The sequence below is a fragment of the Sturnus vulgaris genome, chromosome 1, assembly GCF_052056855.1.
Source record: "Sturnus vulgaris isolate bStuVul1 chromosome 1, bStuVul1.hap1, whole genome shotgun sequence".
NCBI lineage: Eukaryota > Metazoa > Chordata > Aves > Passeriformes > Sturnidae > Sturnus > Sturnus vulgaris.
In genome coordinates, this window is record NC_142243.1 from 70264028 (window position 1) to 70282950 (window position 18923).

The window sequence follows — 18923 nt, forward strand, 5'->3', positions numbered from 1 at the left end:
CTCTGCAAATTCCTCCCAACACTGCTGAGAACATGAAGTTCCCCAACTCAAGTGCTCTACACCAGCCATCTCTGTGGGAGCTGCTGCATGGACCTGGAAAAGCTTTTCACAGGATCACAGAATGTGCTGATTTGGATCATTGAGTCCAACTCCTGGCCCTGCATAGCATACCGCAAGGGTCACACCATATCCCCAAGAGCACTGCCCAAATGCTTCTTGAACTCTGTCAGGCTTGGTGATGGCTCACTTCCCTGGGGAGCCTGTTCCAGTCCCCAACCACCCTCTGGGTGAAGAAACCTTTTCTAATATTCAACCTAAACCTCCCCTGACACAGTTTCACACCATTCCCTTGTGCCTTGTCACTGGTCACCAGAGAGAAGAAATCAGTGCCTGCCCCTCCTCTTCCCCTCACAAGGAAGTTGTAACTGCAATGGGGTCTCCCCTCAGTCTCCTCCAGGCTGAACAGACCAAGTGACCTCAGCTGCTCCTCATGTGGCTTCCCCTCAAGGCTCTTCCTTTGGATGCTCTCTAACAGCTTTATTTCCTTTTATACTGTGGCACCCAGAACTGCCCCCAGCACTGGAGGTGAGGCTGCCCCAGCTCAGAGCAGAGCAGGACAATCCCCTCCCTTGCCCAGCTGGCCATGCTGTGCCTGATGCCCCCAGGACAGGGTTGGCCCTCCTGGCTGCCAGGGCACTGCTGGCTCGTGTTCAACTTGCCATGGATGAGAATAATTTCTGTGGCACTGATTGCCAGTGCTGGAACAGAGATAAATTTACTTCTTTTCAATTTTACATTCTTTTTTCTTTTCTCCAGAGTAAGATGTGTCCCTCATGCTGTTTTAATAGTCATTCCACTGCTTCCCTTTTCCATGTCCTTTCTCCCCTGAGAAGGTGACTGTTGCTTCTCATAACAAGTGAAAATTGTAGTGGTATTTATATCCCCCTTCCCCCCTCTTTTTTTTTTTTTTTTTTTAACTGAACAAACTTTTTAGGTTTTATTCACTGGGTCAGACTAGTGGCCTAGTGACAGCCAGTGCCAGAATATCTAAATTCTGACCGCCTTCCATGATTTCTCAAGCTAACAAAGGCTGGATTCACTTTCAAAACCTTTTGGGTGGGAGGACACCAGTATGTTTCTTTCTGGCTGGCATTTGAAGCAAAACAGAGAGGATAGAAGGAGCTGCATTTATTCCCCTTATCTGAAGGAGGGTCACTAAACAGGGCCTTGATGGTTGACTTACAAAGTTAAATGAGCAATTCCTAATGAAACACTGCATGAAATGCCCTTCTCAAGAATGTGAACAGCTTTTGTGCCTTATTGTGAAAGGAGGTGGGATGCCTGTAAAATTAGTTAGTATATATTAAAGTAAATGTAGAATTCTAAAGCAAGGCAAATGAACTAACCCTGTGGTTAAAAGGCATCTTAGGTAAAATGGCAAAGGACAGGCAAATTTAAGAAGATAATTCTATGTCAATTTTTATTCTCACAATTTGACCCTTGCATTTAAATCTCACCACTACAATGACTGCTACCCATTCCTCTGTCTGCCAGGACAGATTTCTCAGACTGTTAAATGGAATAGAATACTTGCTTTAAAAGATTTCCATCACTGATCAAAGAAAAACAGAGCAGACTTTGTTTTGGTTTGCTGAAATGCAAAATATTCCCTTTTTTGGGTGAGAATGAAATCTTTTTATCTCCTAGTGAGGTAGGAGAGGGAGCCTTTCTATGCGGACAGACACAGAATCCTGCCCATGTCAGTGGTGAACTTTTGTTAACGTTATTCTCAGGAAACAGCAGTGTTTCATCTTTTTCAACAGATTTGTCCAAGCAAGCAAATTCCACCACTCTGAGTATGTGTACAAAACCACTCTGCACTGAAGAAATTCCATCCACTGCATATCTGCTGAACCAGCCTGGGTAGCATTACATAGGTGACCCTTATGCTCAGAAAGTGCAGTGGCACTATAACTAAATTAATTCTAATCCAAATCCCCTGGCCAAGTATCACAGCAAGAAGAAATGCAGATGCCCCACAACATCATCCAAGAGATAGTTAGGCCTTTGTGAAGAGGGGGAAAAAAAAATACAGCTCAATGTTTCCCAAACACAGAGCTCACAGACCCTTCCTGAAAAGACTCTCTCAACTGTGAGGGAGACACTCTGCTGTGTCTCTCTTTTCTCAGATTGTGTCAATGGGGAAACAGGAACAAGGGGATTTTTGTTTGAGTAACCTTTCAGAGCAGGATATCTGTCTCGTGTTCCCCTATCAATTGTCACAAGGTGATAGCTGGCTGACGTGCTTCAGCGGGTATTCCCTTCCCGGCCCGCTGGCAGCTCTGTTCCATGCAGTATCCCGAGGGCTGGGGCAGGCCAGCCGCAGAGCCCAGCTGACAAGCAGTCCCTGTGGCTGCCCTGTCACCTCACCTGCTGCCACCTCCCAAACACCCCAGCACCCCAGCTGGCAACCAGGAGGGCAATGGGAAGACACAGAGCAGAGACATGATTAGAAATAAAGCAAGCAAATAAGCTCAGCAGCATGGGGTATGAGAGCAGGAGACAAGCAGTAGGATGCCCAAATGAGCAGAAAGTCATATTAATTGCCTCAGCAAAAGCAAAGAAACAAACAAAAGCCACTGACAGAGGCACAAGACGAAGTCACAGAACCCATTTGCTACTCTGCTAGAATTGCAGGGGAATAAATATGAGGCAGTGAATCAAGCCATTGCTGTGCTGTGAAGCAAAAAAGGCACATTACATGAATTACCCTCCTGAGAACTTCAATAGGACCTTGTAGTTATAAATCCTGGCAATATAGCTCAAGCTGCCTCTGAAACACAGACATCAGTAATGTCTGGTCCCAGCTTCCTCATCAGCAAGTTGCATTGTATAATTGAGCTGATTATCCAAGGCAACCGACTCAAAACTTCCCTAGGCTGTGCCTGAAATACAATATTACACAGCAAAGGCTCGGCCGCCGCCGAGGTCACCAAGAACAGCAGAGTGCCTGCACTAACCACAGACGTGCCTGCCGCAATCCCGACTTCTTACAGCAACACGAGCAGCTTAGTGGATCGCGTTTACAAATCTCTCTTTCAAGGTGTATCTAATTCCTGATATCCGTGATAGACCACGGAGCTCCGCCATGCTGCCAGCTCTGCTGCAAGCGTGCCTCTGAGTGGGAGTGTTTCACCCTGGGGGAAATTAAAAACCCCCTCAGGGTAAATGGAGTAGGTGAGAGAGGGGGAGAGAGGGTGTGTGAATAAAATGAGCAGTGGGACTTCACCGCGCAGTGGTGTGTGCGATGGCACTCTCTTTTTCCTTCCTGTTAAATACCAGCTCTTGTGTCTGCTCCTTCAGAGCTGTAAAGTACAGCTACCAGCACTGACAGACTTTGTGGGTTTGTGCCCAAAGTGTCATTCCAGTAGCATCTAAGCAAAAGTATTTAATAAGAGTTATGGAGAGTGATAAAGGCAAAACAATATACACACAGGAACACTCCAACTAGAATTTCATATTAACACATCTGCTACCTCATATTAAAATCAGTCAGGGACTTTTTACACACATTAAAAGCAATGCGAGCTGAAATAATAGCAGAAGGCACCACTTCTCAAATATGCTTACGTTTCATAATGTGATTGTAAAGCATTCTGAAAAAACACCAGTTACAAGAAAAGTGCCACTATTAGTGGGATGACTGGAAACCAGATGCTCTCTGAGTTTAAATATAGGTGAAGTCAGAAATGTGATGTTACATTTCTTATTTTTGTCTCCAATATGTATTTGGTTCTTGCTGATGTGGTTTTACAATCCTTCATGCATTTGTCTTCCAATGGTGCCATGGGAAGAGATTATACAGAACTTATTCAAGGCAGGGGATCTGGATACCAGTCCAATACCATGCTAACACCTTAGCCATTGCATCCTCTGTACTTAAAAGTAATTTTCTACTTGGAGTATGAAGAGCAAAAGCATGCAAAAAGAAAAACAGTGTTTCTTTGATTCTTAACTCCTCAATTAAGAAATGCTCCAAAGAGATTTGCACTCTCCTAACAGTAAGCTGGTTATACATAGTCACTGGAAGAATTCTTCTCTTAATTAAAGTGTCTAAGAACACAGCATACAAGTAAGTTTTACGCTCTTGAAGCTACCCAAATTTATTTTGATGCTGCACTTAACGCTGCTCTATACCCAGTGCATATAAAGTATCATCTGTTTTGCATTTCTTCTTGGGAAATCAGAAGAATCAACAGCAACAACAAAAATGGAAAGAAAGGCCCAGAGAAAAACCGCTACAAGGGGTTGGAGCAGCAAAGCTACAGCCCAGCCACAGTGGCTCTTCTGCACTGCAGAAAGCAGGAGCTCACTCTTCTCACTAATTTCCAAGGCTTATTTCGTACTGACAGGGACACACACCCATGAGCTATTAGGGCATGTGCAGTCAAGAAGAGAACATAGGAAAAAAAAAAAAACATTTTTGTATTCATTTAGTAAATTTGTAGAGTATAGCCATATTTTATGCCGGAATAGGAGAACAGAGGAGATTGCAGATAAAAATATTACATTCTTTATCAGTCAAGAAGCCATTTTAGCAATAGGATCCCTCTCTAGAGGGTTAGTCACATGAGAATTTAAGGATAACATTGTACTATGGAATGTAGTTGTGTTTGTAATCTGGTAATACAAGATTATTCTTTGCTATTTTTCTTTAGGCCACTAGAAATAGCCTTGAGTCCATCTGTGACCTAAAAATGTTGGGTACGATCCAGCTCGGGCAAAAAGGAGAGAATTTATTTCCTGTTCCTCTAAACAAGCTGGAGTATGTCCCATACACAAAGATTCCTATTATGTGCTCCATATTAATCATGGCTGATTAAGAGCTCTAACTTGAAAAGCATGGAGGATCACCACACATCTATTTTCCCCACTGTTTCTTGCTCCCAAGATACCAGAGTTAATTATTACTCTCTTCCAAATAATCCTTATTCACCATGGTCACTCTCTATAATGGACATCTCCAGGCCATTAAAGCATTCTTGGCCTCTGGTGTCTAATCAGTGTTAAAATAGCAGCCAGGTAAAGCAGACACTTGGCAGATTGATTTGAGCAGTAGTAGCTAAAAAAGATCATCATCTGAGGACAAATGAGAACAAAAATCATTGCAAAGACAGGAATAAAGCAGTGTTCAGCCTCTCCAAGTGCTGCGTGTGAGAAAAATGCCTATGGGAGGGATGGATGGAAAAGGTTTACAGAATCACGGAATCAATTAGGTTGGACAAGGTCTCTGAGATCATCGAGTTCAACCCTTGACCAAACAACACCATGTCAACTAGACCATGGCACTGAGTGCCACATCCAGCTGTTTCTTGAACACTGGCAGGGTTGGTGACTCCACCACCTCCCTGGACAGCCAATTTCAATGGGTTAACCACCCTTTGCATGAAGAAATTGTTCCTTATGTCTGAACTTCCCCTGGACATCTTGAGGATATGTCCTCTTGTCCTGTCACTGGTTGCCTGGGAGAAGAGACCAACCCTCACCTGGCTACACCCTCCTTTCAGGTGGTTGTAGAGAGGATAAGAACCCCCATTAGTCTCTTTTTCTCCAGGCTGAACACCCCCAAGTTCCCTCAGTCTCCCTTCACAGGACTTGTGCTCCAGACCCATCCCCAGCTCCGTTGCCTTTCTCTGGACCTGCTCTAGCACCTCAGGGACTTTCAGTGAGAGGCCCAGAAATGGACACAGGACTTGAGGTGTGGCTCAGCAGTGCCCAATACAATCACTTCCCTGGTCCTTCTGGCCACACTACTGCTGATCCAGGCCAGGATGCCATTGGCCTCGCTGGCCACCTGAGCACACCCTGGCTCCCATTCAGCCGCTGTCGACCTGCGCCCCCAGTGCTTTTCCGCCGGGGAAAAGCCGAGGCGAACAGCTTTGAAAAGGCACGGGCGGGGTCGCGGGGAGCAGGGCCCTCTGTCCCTGGCCATGGGCGAAGGGCAGCGCGTCCAGACCGGCTCTCGACCCCGGTCTCGAACCCGCGGCCCCGCCTCCTCCCATTTGCACCACCCCCCCGGTGGCGCCGCCAGGGGCGGGGCCGGGGCCGGGGGCGGGGCCGGCTGGGAGCGCTATGCCAAGGGGGCGGTGCTATGCAAATGAGCGCGCGGGGCTGGCGCGGCGGCGCGCGGCGGGGCGCGCAGAGCGCGCGGGGATGCGGCGGGGCGCGGAGGCGCAGCCATGAAGTACAAGGTGAGCGCTGCGGGGCCGCGCCGGGGCTGCTGCGGGCCGGCGTCCCGCCGATCGGGGCTCCCCTCCGCACCTCCCCACGGCCAGCCCTGTGCCCGCCGCGCCGCCAGGTCTCCCTTCTGCCCTCCCTGCGCTGTCTCCGGGCGCAGAGTCCCGGGGAAGGTGTCCGCGGGGAGTGGGAAACGAGGGGGCAGCGGAGGGCAAGGGCTGGGGGAGCCCCGGGTGCTGGGGCGGTGTTGGCGGTACGGGGAGAGGAGCTCCCCTCCACTTCTCCCGCTGATGCCGGCTCTGGATAACGGGGTGAGCCCGGGATCGCGGAAAGGTGGCGGGCGGTGCGGGATGGCAGGCGCGTTTGGGACAGGTACCCCCCGATCCTCCCCGGGAGCGCATTCTCCCCTTTCCAGCCCCGTGTGGATGTTTCCGTATCACGGTGCGGTCTGTTTGATGGATCACAAGCGAGGGGGGAAAAAATCCTAACTTTTAAAAAAATGAGTAGCCCCGTATTAATTCCTATTATCCCCTCATTAAATAATCGCTTTAAGCGACCTTTTACCAGAGGGAGTGTGGTTGGTTGGTTGGGGTTTTTTGTTTTTTTTTTTCAAAAGACACAAATGCGGAGCCTTTAATTCTAATATTACTCAAAAACGTCTGGGCAAGGTAGAGAATTGCCCACGGGGCATTAGATTACTGTACAGACATACCGTAATCTTGTGCGATTGGAAAAAAAGGGGGAGGGAAGGAAAAACTTTCCTTCCCCTGCCAAAAATAACTTCAGCGTCAATAAAAAGGTGATTTTGGAAATGTCACACGCTATATACTTACTTGGAGACTAAGTTGCTTTGGAAGTGAAGTCCATCTCCGTACTAAACTTAGGCAGCACGATGTGAAAGAGAGCTGATGCTATGGCAGTGTGTGTGAGAAGTACGAGTCATACCCAGGTTTTTCATACCTACGGATTTTCATGCTCTTCTGTACCTCTCTGAGCTCAGACCAAGTTTTCAGGGTCTCTCAAGCCAAACTTTGGGAAAGGTCAGTTAAGTTTCCGAAGCAGCTGCCAGTTTCTCCATCTCATGGAAAGACAAGGGAAAAAGAAATCGTGTAGATGTGGGTTGGCAAAGGTAATCCATGGCTTTGACAATTTTGATGTGGATCTCATAGCTTTTTTTTTTTTTTTAATCGTGTCTCAAACAACTCACTGATCTGAAGTCTGTGATAAAATTCATCTCTTCTCTTCTATCTACTCCTCCTCTGATCAGTCCAGGTAGACTTTATACCTGCCTAGAGAAGCAGAAAGCATCAGGCACTCAAGGGTAGAAGGGCAGTGTCACAGTTAGTCCAAAGCTCACAAACTGCTTTCAGACTGCCCAGGGCCAAGCAGCACTTGTATCCCAGTAGCAAAATAATGGTCCTGCATAGTTATACAGATTCCTGATTTCTTGTATGTAGTCCAGTGGCACTGCAAAAATAGGGACAGATAAGGTGACTCAAAGGGGGGAAGTCTTCCCTTCTCTGTTTCCTTTGCCCTGTCTTGTGGGAATGAGTATTTTGGGTTTGGTTTGTGATTACGTAATTCTAGACAGAGAAAGAACAAGCCTTTAAAAATAAATAAGTAAAAAGAGAAGTTTGAGGGGTTTGGCCTCAAAAACCTTCTTGTTGGATTATGGTGTTTACTTTCCCTGGGAAATGTGAAGTAGTTACACTGTTTAACTGGGACAAACATTCTTTGATCAATTTCTTATCCCTAGAGTAATACACAAAGAAAATACCTGCACATTCAGTCTTTGTTCTTTCTGTATTTTCTCTCTTTTTTTAATCTTTCCATAGGAAAACAATTTTTTAAAATTGTATACATGAAATAAAGGAACAGAATGCTCATGGCCTGCCTGTGGTTATACCATCACTTCAAAGGAGGTTTAGCATCCAGGTGCAGATTTGGCCCTATGTTCTTGGGGCCTGTCATTCCTTACTTTCATTATGATAGCCCAAAAGGCTTCATTTAAAGAAATAATTGAAATGCTTATTCTAGTTTAATTCAGAGTTTTAACAGTAGAATAGAACAGGAACTGATTCATGGGTGAGACCCTGAATATGTCTCTCCATCACTCATGACTTTGCTTTCAGTGTGACTAAACCCAAGGTAATTTCTCCTCTAGAAATCCTTTCTGCCACTCAATCTACATATTTTTTTTATTCAGACATTTTCAAAATTTGTTCCCTCCCTCTCTTCCTTCATCTAAGCTTTTTTTATTGTCCATTGCATTCTTGCATCTTAATACTCAAGTCTGAATCCTCTGAAAGGGAGAATCCCTGTGGATTTAAGCAAGTTCAGAATTTTACTTTACGTATGTTTCTACACCACTGTCTATCTTTTGCAACCTGTGTGAAATGCAGCGATTATTATTATAATTATTATACAGTCACATTATTGTTGTTGTTGTTGTTGTTGTTATTATTATTATTATTATTATTATTATTATTATTATTATTATTATTATTGTTATTATGTGACTATTTAAAGCAAATAGATATTTAACCCCAGGTCAGCTCCTGTTCTCCCATTCATATCCTACTTAAATGCCTGAGAACACAGAAGTTATTTTAATTGAGCTATGGAAAGATGGGAAAGTTTAAGTGTAAGAAATACTTGATTTGGAGCATTTCTTAGTCCCACTTTTCTAATTTTCAGAAAGAGATTCCTGTAGGGGTGCAGTTGCCTGAGGGTAACACCTCAGTTCTTTGATGACAACAGCTTGCTTTTGATCTAAATCCCCATGTACAACAAAACTGCACCCCATCAAGTTCTCACAGGACTCCATTCCAGTATTCTGTAATCCTGGAGATAGGGTCAGCCTTTTCTGAAACCAAACCCAGGCTATGATTCCAAGGATGGAGCAGTTAGAGCTGCAATATACTCTGCAGCAACAGAAATACCAGTGGGTCACCGTGATGAGGGAAGGACGTGGATGGGAGAGGGAAGATCTGGCCACCAATTCCAGCACTCTTATCTCAGGCAATAAAAGTGTAACAGAAGCAAAAGGGAGAAGACATTATCATAGTAAGGCTTTTGTAGCTTGGTGTCTGTTCACATGCAAGACAAAATAAGAGAGGGAAGGAAGGAAGAAAAGGGGACTTGTCTGTTTACTAAAACTTCCAAACAGTTAGTGAAAGAGGAGAGGAAAAAAACCCTGCATTCCTTACCTCATTTAAGCCAAAAGGAATGACGTAGATGTAAAGTATGAGGTCTTGATTATCTATTTTTAGATAATTTGTTGGGCTAGGAAGAAACCTAAATAGGGTTCGAAATGCTTGCCATTTGTGCTAAGGCACAGTCCTGTAATATATAGACTTGATTACAATGTCTGCATGCCAAGACAAACAAAATAGTGTCCCTGGGAAGAAATACAATATTCTCAACCAGAAGTGCTTGTGAAAAGCTGCTTGTAACCCTGGCAATGAAAGACTTTGAGTATTGGACCATGTAAAAGGGAAAGAACTGTCTGTACTTTATTAACCAAATCCTCTCTGTTTCATTTATTCCTCACTTCTCTTCGTTTCACTTTTTTTTTTCAGTACCTCAGCAATCACAGGGTGCAATCAAACTCAGAAGTAAATAGGATCTGTAGAGCCTTGTAAAATGTAGTACGGGAGGAAAAAACCAACAAACAGGGAAAAGCTGTCCAAGTTTGTGCCATCTCTCTTACTGTCATGAGCTTAGAATGGAAGTTTCATGATTTTTCTCTCACCTGTGCACATACAGAGTGAGGTGGCTGAGGTCTAGCAGGGTCAGACCTAAGTCAGCAGCAGCACTAATGAGTTGTAGCCAGAAGGACTGTCCCCTTCACAAAGCTTGGAGTTCCACTGTCATTTTCATGTTCTGGCTGTAGCCTCTGGGTGCCCTCCATCCCCTTCCACACCCCCCCTGCAGATTTATATTTGTATGCTTAATAGAGGTGAGTGCCCCAGGACCCCAGGGTAGTTGAGGAGCTCTCACAATAGTGTCCACTTGCCCTACCAAAGTCTTGGTAGGATAGCAGAGTGCTTTTAATTCTGTTCTGCAGATAGAGCTTAGGGACGTTACAGGCTTATTTCAGAGGAAGAAGAGCCATCACAAAGCATTACAGCAAACAGCATGCAATTTTTATGCCTGATTTCTAAGCTTCAATCTTTTTATGCTAACAGCTGCTCCTGAGTAATGTAGCTGTAAATCTGTTTAATCAGAAACTGGTAGCCTAATCTGTCTCTGTCCAGTAGTTCCTAGTATTTGATAGGGAAGCAGAACTACCAAATGAACAGCCTTCCTTATTTTTTGACAGTTCAAATTCAGTTTGATTCTAGATAGTACAAGAGGCATTCAGTACTTGTCTAGGGGGTTTTACTTTTGCTTTTAAGGTCCTGCTAGAGGTTTCAGGTTGCACCTTAGACCACTACTTGGCCTTGAGATATCTTGACTCAACTCTACTGATTCCGAACAGTGCAATACTGTCAAAATACTTCATCATGGGGTGCCTATCAGATCAGAGAGCAGGAAAACTGTCTAATAGTAAGACTTTATGGAAACATCTTCTACAAAGGAAAAATGAAAGCACATTTCACTGGTTATTGTCTAAGGCTGCTGAACTCTGCTCTCTTGCAGAATATAGGCTAGATGTTGGAGAAGTCTCATGAAGTGTTATTGTGAACTTGTTTAAGTGTTGGAGCACATTCCTAAGACTGCAGACAAACTCACCTTTGGAATCTTACCATCTCAAGCCCAGAGATAACTGGGGTTAGAAGATTATACTTGCACTGAACTGCAAATTATGGAAGTTATAAGTTGATACCTGGTCACCAAACACTGAACTCCTATGTGTGGTGTCTGAGGAGAAATTTGTATTAGTGTATTGCCTGTGCTTCATTATAAGTACCAGAGTAATTGCAGCAAGGCCAGGTGCATCTAGTGCATACAAAAAAGTAGAAAACGAGGAGCATAGAGCTTCCTACATGTCATATTGCTGTTACCAAAGGTGTTAGGGCTATGGGAGTGCCTTCTGCATACAACAGATGTGCTTAGGTCACTTAAGGGCCAATGTGAAGTCCCTTTTGCCTTGCTTATTTTTTGGACTAACTTATCACAAGATTTAAGTACTTAAATCCCATTCATACCAACAGCAGTTAGGAACCCACCTGTCTCCCAAGGTCCAGAGCTTAATTCAATTTTTAAAGCAACACAAGTGCTTAAGAGGAGTGTGCACAGTCCCTGCCTTGGCTGCAACACTTGTGGAGGACCCTTATCTTACACTGCTCCCATTTCTGGCCACTCTTGATGGAGACAAGTAGCTGAACTTCGTAGGACATTAGAGGCCACATGCCTCTGTAGGAACCCACTTTCAGTGACATTTGGAATCACAAATGCATAAGTCACTTTTCAAGAGGCTTCTTTACATAATAGATGCTCTAAGAGAATCCATGAAAGCAGTGGACATCTCCTGTTAGAGCAGTACTCTGGCCCCTGAAAGGTGCTTTATGCCAAGCCTGCAGTAGGCTTGATCAGACACTCATCTGGGACTGTACTATGAAAATAATATTTATGGCAGGTATTGAGCAATGTTTATTAAGGCTGCTGCTAAGTAAAGCTGCATGTTGAGGTACTTCTGCCTGTAAATGGCTGCAGCTCTCAGCATCAGTGAAACTAGGTCACTTTATAGCAGCTCAGAGTGCAGCCTCTGCATATTATTGCCTGATTATCACAGCCTGCTCTTGGCAAGTGCCCATTTTCTTTTGCCTTTTGGTCTAGACATTACAGTAGTGGAAACTCTTAATTTTAAGGAGCTCATTTTTCCACAGCAGATTTGGACGTAGCTTGTGTTTGACATGAAACAGGGCTGCTAAAGCTATAGTTCACACTCCTAGAAACACAAGTGCATAGCATGACAAAAATTGTATTTTTCTCTATAGGGATGAGGCCAATTTTCACCTTTCTATTTTTATATTTGGTTTGAAAACACTTTCTTCACAGTCAGAGAAGGGATCAGCCTGCCTGGAAAAGGAAGAGTAATAAGAATGGGTTTACTCTACAGGAATGCAGTCAGCACATCAGAAGCCCTTTTTTAAGCAGGCCTCATCGACAGCAAGGTTGAAAATTTTAGCAATAGCAATACTATAAATCATTTGGTAACAACAAATCTTAGAAAATGCTGAAGGAGCCTAGGAGTAAATCTCAGTTCTTCCACTGAAAAAGGACCTGCTTAGCTGCAGACAAAGAGAGGAAGATATAGAACATTAAAAGATTCTCTTTCTAAAGAAGTTTCTGATCTAAAGGGTTAAGTAAAAGACAACTAGAAGTGTGCACTCTGTTTAAGATACAGCTAGCAGTAGGTAGGGTCATGAATGCTCTTGTTCTGTGGACTTTACATCCAGTTAAAATGCTTAGGGTAATAAACCAATTTTTACTGCTATAGAAGGGCGTATTTACAAGCAAATATCTTCTTTTGTTTTCTGTCTCTTTTTATACTGCTTTATTTTGTTTGCAACCCAGGAACTGCCCAAACCAATCTCTCACACGATCAAGAATACAGCTGAAGTTGTGTTTCAGCCTGAGATTAAGCACACTAACCAGAGCTGTTTAAAACTCACTGACACCTTCACCATCCCTCCTTTCTGGGGATATGCTTACTCAGAAAATGTCAACTTGCCAAAATCGAGCTGTTCTGGGAGGCTTGTTGACTTTTGGCCACTGCCCTGTAGAATGGAGATGACTCTGACTGAGCCTGGCAAGCATCAGCTGCCAGCCAGGCTTGGCTCCTCTGGAATTCTGGTTCACAGGCAAGGTGCTATCTGTCCCCCAGCCTGCTGAGGGCTGGAGGGAGCCTGGAAAGAGGAGTTCCTGAGCTGGTTTCTCTTTAGTTAGCTGGACTCTCAGGGCATCCCAAGCTGTAGCTGCTGTTTATTATCCCAGATGGTGACACTAAATTGATTGAGTAGGATGGATTTCCCTTCTTATGAAACTTTTTTGAGAGACTTGGGGGAAGAAGAGCATGTCCTAGTTCATCTAAGTTCTAGCTTTTAAAAAAATAATTTTAAAAAATCATACTTTTCAAAGCTGGAGACATCAAACAAGTAAGTTGGTGGCAATAAGTTTCTTGACCATCAAGTTGTAATTGTTTCCCTAGAGCTGCAGAAGGAAGGGTTAATTTTGGAAGGAGGGTTTGAGTTTTTGGTTGTTGTTTTTTTTTTTTTTTTTTTTTTTTTTTTAAGGAAACTTTGTCTGGGAGAAGACTGCTCACAAATGCCAGAAAATGGAAAACTGAGAACTCAAAACACACGTTTTGGGATTCTTTCTTTCCGTACTTCTTTTTTTCCCCCTTCTGCTCTGCTTCTTCAATTCTTTAGCATTTAACATCCGATCTCCTTTCATTAAGTTTTTAATTGCTTGCCTGAGGGAAAGAGGTTAAGTTCTACATCTGCTTTTTGATTCTGATGTACTGTGGTTTAATCACAGTGAGATCATATTTACTCTAAGGGTATTGTTTGCATGGTTGATTTTTTTTTTTCTCTCCCTGTTGATGTCACAAAAGGCACACAGCCCTCAGACAGATTTGAAAAGACCTTTTAAAGTCATGGAACGAGATCACACCCTTCCTTGGGTGGGGGGAAAGGAAACCGGTTACGAGGCTTAAACATACACAGAAAGCTTAGTGAGTTAGGTGTGGTGGAATTTCCCAAAATATTAATAGATCTTGAAGGTAAGTCGGGGGGATGCGGTTCGTATTCCCAGAAGGAGCAAAGAGAAGGGTATTTCGGCACCCCAGGAGCTCAGGGGGCGGAGGAATAAGAGGAATAAGAGGATCAGCGCTCTGCCGGACTGTAGATGTTGTGTCGCAAGCCGTGTGTGATGCTGCGATGGCAGCAGCGCAGGGTGGGTGGTCCTGGCAGCCCAGCCGTGCTCGGAGCCGAGTGTTGCCCAGGGCTGGCCGGAGGAGCATCCATTCCCTCAGCCGTGCCCCTTTCCTTCTTCCAGCCGTGCCCCTTTCCTTCTTCCAGCCGTGCCCCTTTCCTTCTTCCAGCTGTGTCCCTTTTCCAGCTGTGCCCCTTTTTCTTCTTCCAGCCATGCCCTTTTCCAGCGCAGGGAAAGGGAGCAGCCCCGCTCCCCTGAAGCTCCCTCTGCTCCGTGCCATCCGCCTGGTGTTCGGGATACGGTACAGCCCTCCCAGCGCCAGAAACACCTTGTTTAACATCCAGGATATTATGTTTCTGTGCTTGCCTTTGTAATGCCTCTCTAACTGAAATAAAACCGGGCAAGCCAATAAACCAAAACTCAGTCAACAGACAAAAGAATATCGTCTGAGCAAACAAAGCCTGGGTTTTTTTCCTTCTTGCCAATGTAGAATTATTGTTTTGTTGCTCTCAATAGATAGGGAGCCAGAAATCTTTGTTTTCAACTCACTTTTCCATTCAGGCATGGCAATAAGCTGATGCACTCAGTGCAGAATTGTGATGTATTTTATTCACACAGGCCAGAGACTAGTTAGGATCTTTGTTCTAACCTTGACTTTCACATTTTTCCTTGACTTCCCCCCCACCCACTTTTTCTAGCCCCCGAATTCCTTCTTTCGTAGACATGCATTTGGATTCCCTCCCAAGCTGCAGGTTCACTGCTGTGCCTCAGTTTTGCAAACTACTTTGCCAACTACCTACAAAAGAAAGAAAAATGGATACACAAATATTCCTATTTATTTAAAATGGAGCAATTGTGGTGCAGCAAAAAAGGTTCTCAGACAAGAGCACTTTTACCCTCTCACATGTTTGTATCACAATTGAATCCCAGTCTTGGTTGAACCAATAATTGAGCCAACATCTCTTGGGCAGAAGTGTGAAGTGCCTGAGCCCTTTTTAGTCTGCTTGCCCACCCTACTTGGTGTAGTATTGTGTCTGCAAAAGCTGGCAGTGAATATTCCAGAGCATGACACCCATAGCGCTACTTTGGCTTACCCAAGTGTGGTCCTGTAAGAAAGGGAACATTCACATTTTTCCTCCTTAACTTTCTGTGTAACTTGTCTCACTACCAAAAAGAAAGTCCCAGCCAGAGCAAACTCTGAAAATCAGGCCTCTCAGGCAGACAGAGGGGCTGGGACAGCTTGGTGGACACTGAAATGAGGCACTTGCCTCTCTGCCCTGCGGAAAGGAGGTTTTCCACGTCTCAACCACCAGGCAGCTTGACAGGCTCTATTCCAGAGATGCACAGGACCAGAAATTAAGGATACTTGGGGTGGATGAAGAGCTGTCCTCCTTAGGGCTCTGCTGAGGCTGCTGGCTCATAGCTCTCTCATTAGCTGTGAAGCCAGTCTTCCAAATCTGTGAGTGGAAAACTGCCTTAATTTCCGTCCAGCAGGACTTCTAATTGGGTGAGCAATGCTTGACCAGAGAAGTATCTTTGCTAAACCAAAAACTTGGGGGTTTTGCTGTTAGAAAGCAAGAGAGTACCTGAGAAGTAGAACTCTGGGCTTTGCCTGGGGAACGTACTGAAGCATTACCATGGTGAACATTTGCAACTGGGCTCCTTATTTTGTCATTAGCTGGGAGCCAGGGGATCTCAGAGTTCCCAGAGCCAGGCACAGGCTGACTTGCATGCTCGGGGCCTTTGCCCTGCTGAAGCTGCAATAGTTGTGGCACACTGCTAGTGCAGAGGCTCTTTGATATGTGCTGTGGTAGCACTTCCTGCCTCCTCTGCATAGCTGGAGGCATCCTTTTGAGATAAAGAGCAGAAGTCTGCACACAGCTTGTTGCTGGCAATGAGTTGTTGCAGGTCTGCACATGGATGGGGGCTGTTGTGGCCAACCAGTGCCATTTCATAGTCCACTCCCCATGTCCATAGGGACCTGTCTAAGAACATGCCACTGCAGCTCTGTGTGTATCAGGCACTGCCTTGGCTGTTCACGCTGCCTTCTTCTGGGTTTGAGCAGACCAGCTAAAGACATTTTGTGAAGCTGAATGTCTTATTCAGTGACCTCTGTCAACTTCTATTAAGTAGCCTTTGTGATGGGTTGCTTGTTATAGATAGACCTGTTACCTACTGTGCCTCAAGAGCTACTTTCCTTGCCAACACAGCACAATGAATGCTTTATTTCAGGGGCAGTGACAGTGAGAAATAGAAAAGGAGATGGGAGCTGAAAAGAATCGAAGTTAAACTGTCCAATGACTCTTGCACTGAAACCCTTCTGTCAGAAGGCACGATAGAGCTAAAAGTTTCCTCTCTTCTACCAGTCCTGCTTGTAGGCAAACCGTGTATCTCAGAATGAAACTCACTTTTTACAGGGTTTTCAGAATGATCCTTTTTATCTCACAGGCAGATCATTACTGTTGGGCCTAATGCAGCCTAGAAGGGTATGCAAATGCTTAAGCTTACTTTGGAATAGCAGTCATTCATTTCTAAGAAATCTAAAAGACGGGAATCTGTATCAAAAGTATTATGAGATGGATAGCTAAAAGTGATCCAACCAAAATTAAGCTACTGGTTTGTTCACAGATGTTGTCCCCACCTTTCCTTCCTTTGTTCCTCCCTTCCTACTCCCAAGCTAGCTAAACATAGGAGAGAAGCTGTTTCTCATTTTAAGAAACAGTTTGTCCAATAATAGAAAAAAAGGGGTCCCACCCTCTTTCAGTGAAGAGCAGAGGCTATTTTTCCAGTCCTGTTTGCACATAAACTCTACACACAGGAAGCAATATTATAAAACAAGACAAAGCTGAACAAAACAATACGCCTCAGCAGCCAAGCACAGAGCGGGGATGGGTGTCTTCGTATTGCAGCTCTGAGGGATGCAGCAGGAATTCTTTGAGCTTATGGTTGGTTGAACCTTTTCCTTGAGCGTTCATTCATTGTGGAGCTGGCTGAGAGGAGTCAAGTCGGCAGCCCTGTGCTGGGAGCTTGGCACTGCCGTGCTCAGCCCTTAAAGAGACCATTGTGTTTAATCTCCTAGCATGTCATTTGTTATTCCTGCGTTTGCTTCCATGGCTGTGGGCACCTCACACACTCTCGTTAGCCACGTCACTGGCTGTGTTTACTCTAACAGAAGTTGTAGATGTTTCCATTACTCTCTTTAACTCTTGCCTCTTCCCTCTTCTGCCACTTAGCCTCATCAACAAACAGCCTCTTTATCCTCCAGACTATGAATTACAGAATTCTATCAGTTGCCTTCACTGCAGAGAAGGGCAGCCAAAACAGATCGTGATCCTCAAAGTATTTTCACGCATCTTCATCCAGCTTCAGACGTGTTAGCCATCAATTGCAATAGGCTGAGGACAGAGTAGACACCTTTGACAGTTCTGTAATGTACCTCACTTATGTATCTGAACTTGGCCTGTAGTTCTTCAACATCTGAGAAGAAAAATAGTTTACAGAGTCTTACTTTTTTTAGTTTGGGTTCTGCAAGTAGAGCAACTGACAACTTTCAGAGCAGCGTCTTTTGCTTACTAGGTCATGCATCCTAGGTGCAAAAGAAAGGAGAATCTAAGGCATGCAGAGAATACAAATTGGACCTTTCTAGCTTATATCTAATGGACTTTAAATGGCATTAAAGGAAACCTTAGACAGAAGTTTCAAATCCCAGGTTCACTTTACCTAGAGAGAGCTTGAAAGCTTTATTTTTGTCTCAACCGATGTAGAAAGATGGGACCACTGGCACTGTAATCTGCTTTTGATCGAGAGAGAATCCATTTCAGTTCCAGTTCTTCTAGACAGTTTCTGACACATGGCATCAGCAGAGTCTGCTGAGTCTTTTCCTGCAGTATGTTCCAGCTAAAATCCCCAGGCAGCAGTCATTAGGGTCAGGCTGCTCCCTTTGGCTTTGACCTGCTGACAACTGAGATAGCACTTTGTTTAACAGAAGACTCTCAAACTTCCAGTTTTCCGTGATTTTACATAAGGTGCTTTTGACTGCACTCATGAGCCCAAGGTTAAGAGGAATTTAAGCTTCTTGAGAACAAATGTGGGGGGGTTTTGTTTTGCCTCTACAGAACATTAACACAGCGGGAGCCTGACCCTGGCTTCAACTTCCAGACATCCCGGTGTTGCTAGCAAGGCTTGGCACAGAAGCTGAACTGAGTCTTTCCAATCAACCATTAGTTGTAGAGAAGCACTCATTACTTGAAGTAGGGTTGCCACAGCACAGGGAGCTCAGGAGAATGGAGCTGCTGCACAGAGACCACATGTATTTTTTTGGGTTTTGAGGACAGCACTGCTGCACCTATCATGTAGTTAATTTAACTGGACCAAAGAGAGCAACACTTTCAGTCTTAGTCTTATTAAAAGAAGCTGGTAGCTGCCAGTATCTTAATTTTATGAAATGCTGCTGATTTCTGTAACAAAATAATTTTATTTTTCCCTATCTAGCATCAGGTAATTTTTCCCCTGCCTTTACAGAACTTGAATTTGTAGTTCTGCGTCTATTGCCCTCCATTGTTTTTTTTTATTTATTTTTATTGGGAATATAATGGGACTTCTTTGCAACTTACCAGTTGTACAAACAAGTTCCAGGACAATTTTCTCATTGCCCTTTCTCTATTGCTGATTTGTCTAGGAAATGGCCAAGGGTTTTTTAGCATTTAGTGATACCAAAAGGTCACTACCGTGCTTTTGTCATCTTTTATCAGATCTTAGTGCTTACTTGGTGCCAGTTCTCAGACAGTGAGTGAACAGATCCA

The 18923-nt window shown here is 44.4% G+C and overlaps 1 protein-coding gene across 2 annotated transcripts in view; it reads left to right on the forward strand.

Annotated features, from left to right (window-relative positions):
• The first annotated feature begins 6205 nt into the window (after nucleotides 1-6205).
• NEDD9 (neural precursor cell expressed, developmentally down-regulated 9) overlaps nucleotides 6206-18923 on the forward strand; it is a 38163-nt gene continuing 25445 nt past the window's right edge. Inside the window, exon 1 of one of the 2 annotated variants that reach the window (XM_014878706.2) lies at nucleotides 6206-6251. In XM_014878706.2, coding sequence (XP_014734192.1) covers nucleotides 6240-6251 — 12 coding nt within the window. In that variant the 5' untranslated portion in view covers nucleotides 6206-6239. Of the gene's footprint in view, nucleotides 6252-6512; nucleotides 6549-18923 lie in introns of those variants that run through there. The other variant, XM_014878698.2, reaches the window with a different exon arrangement.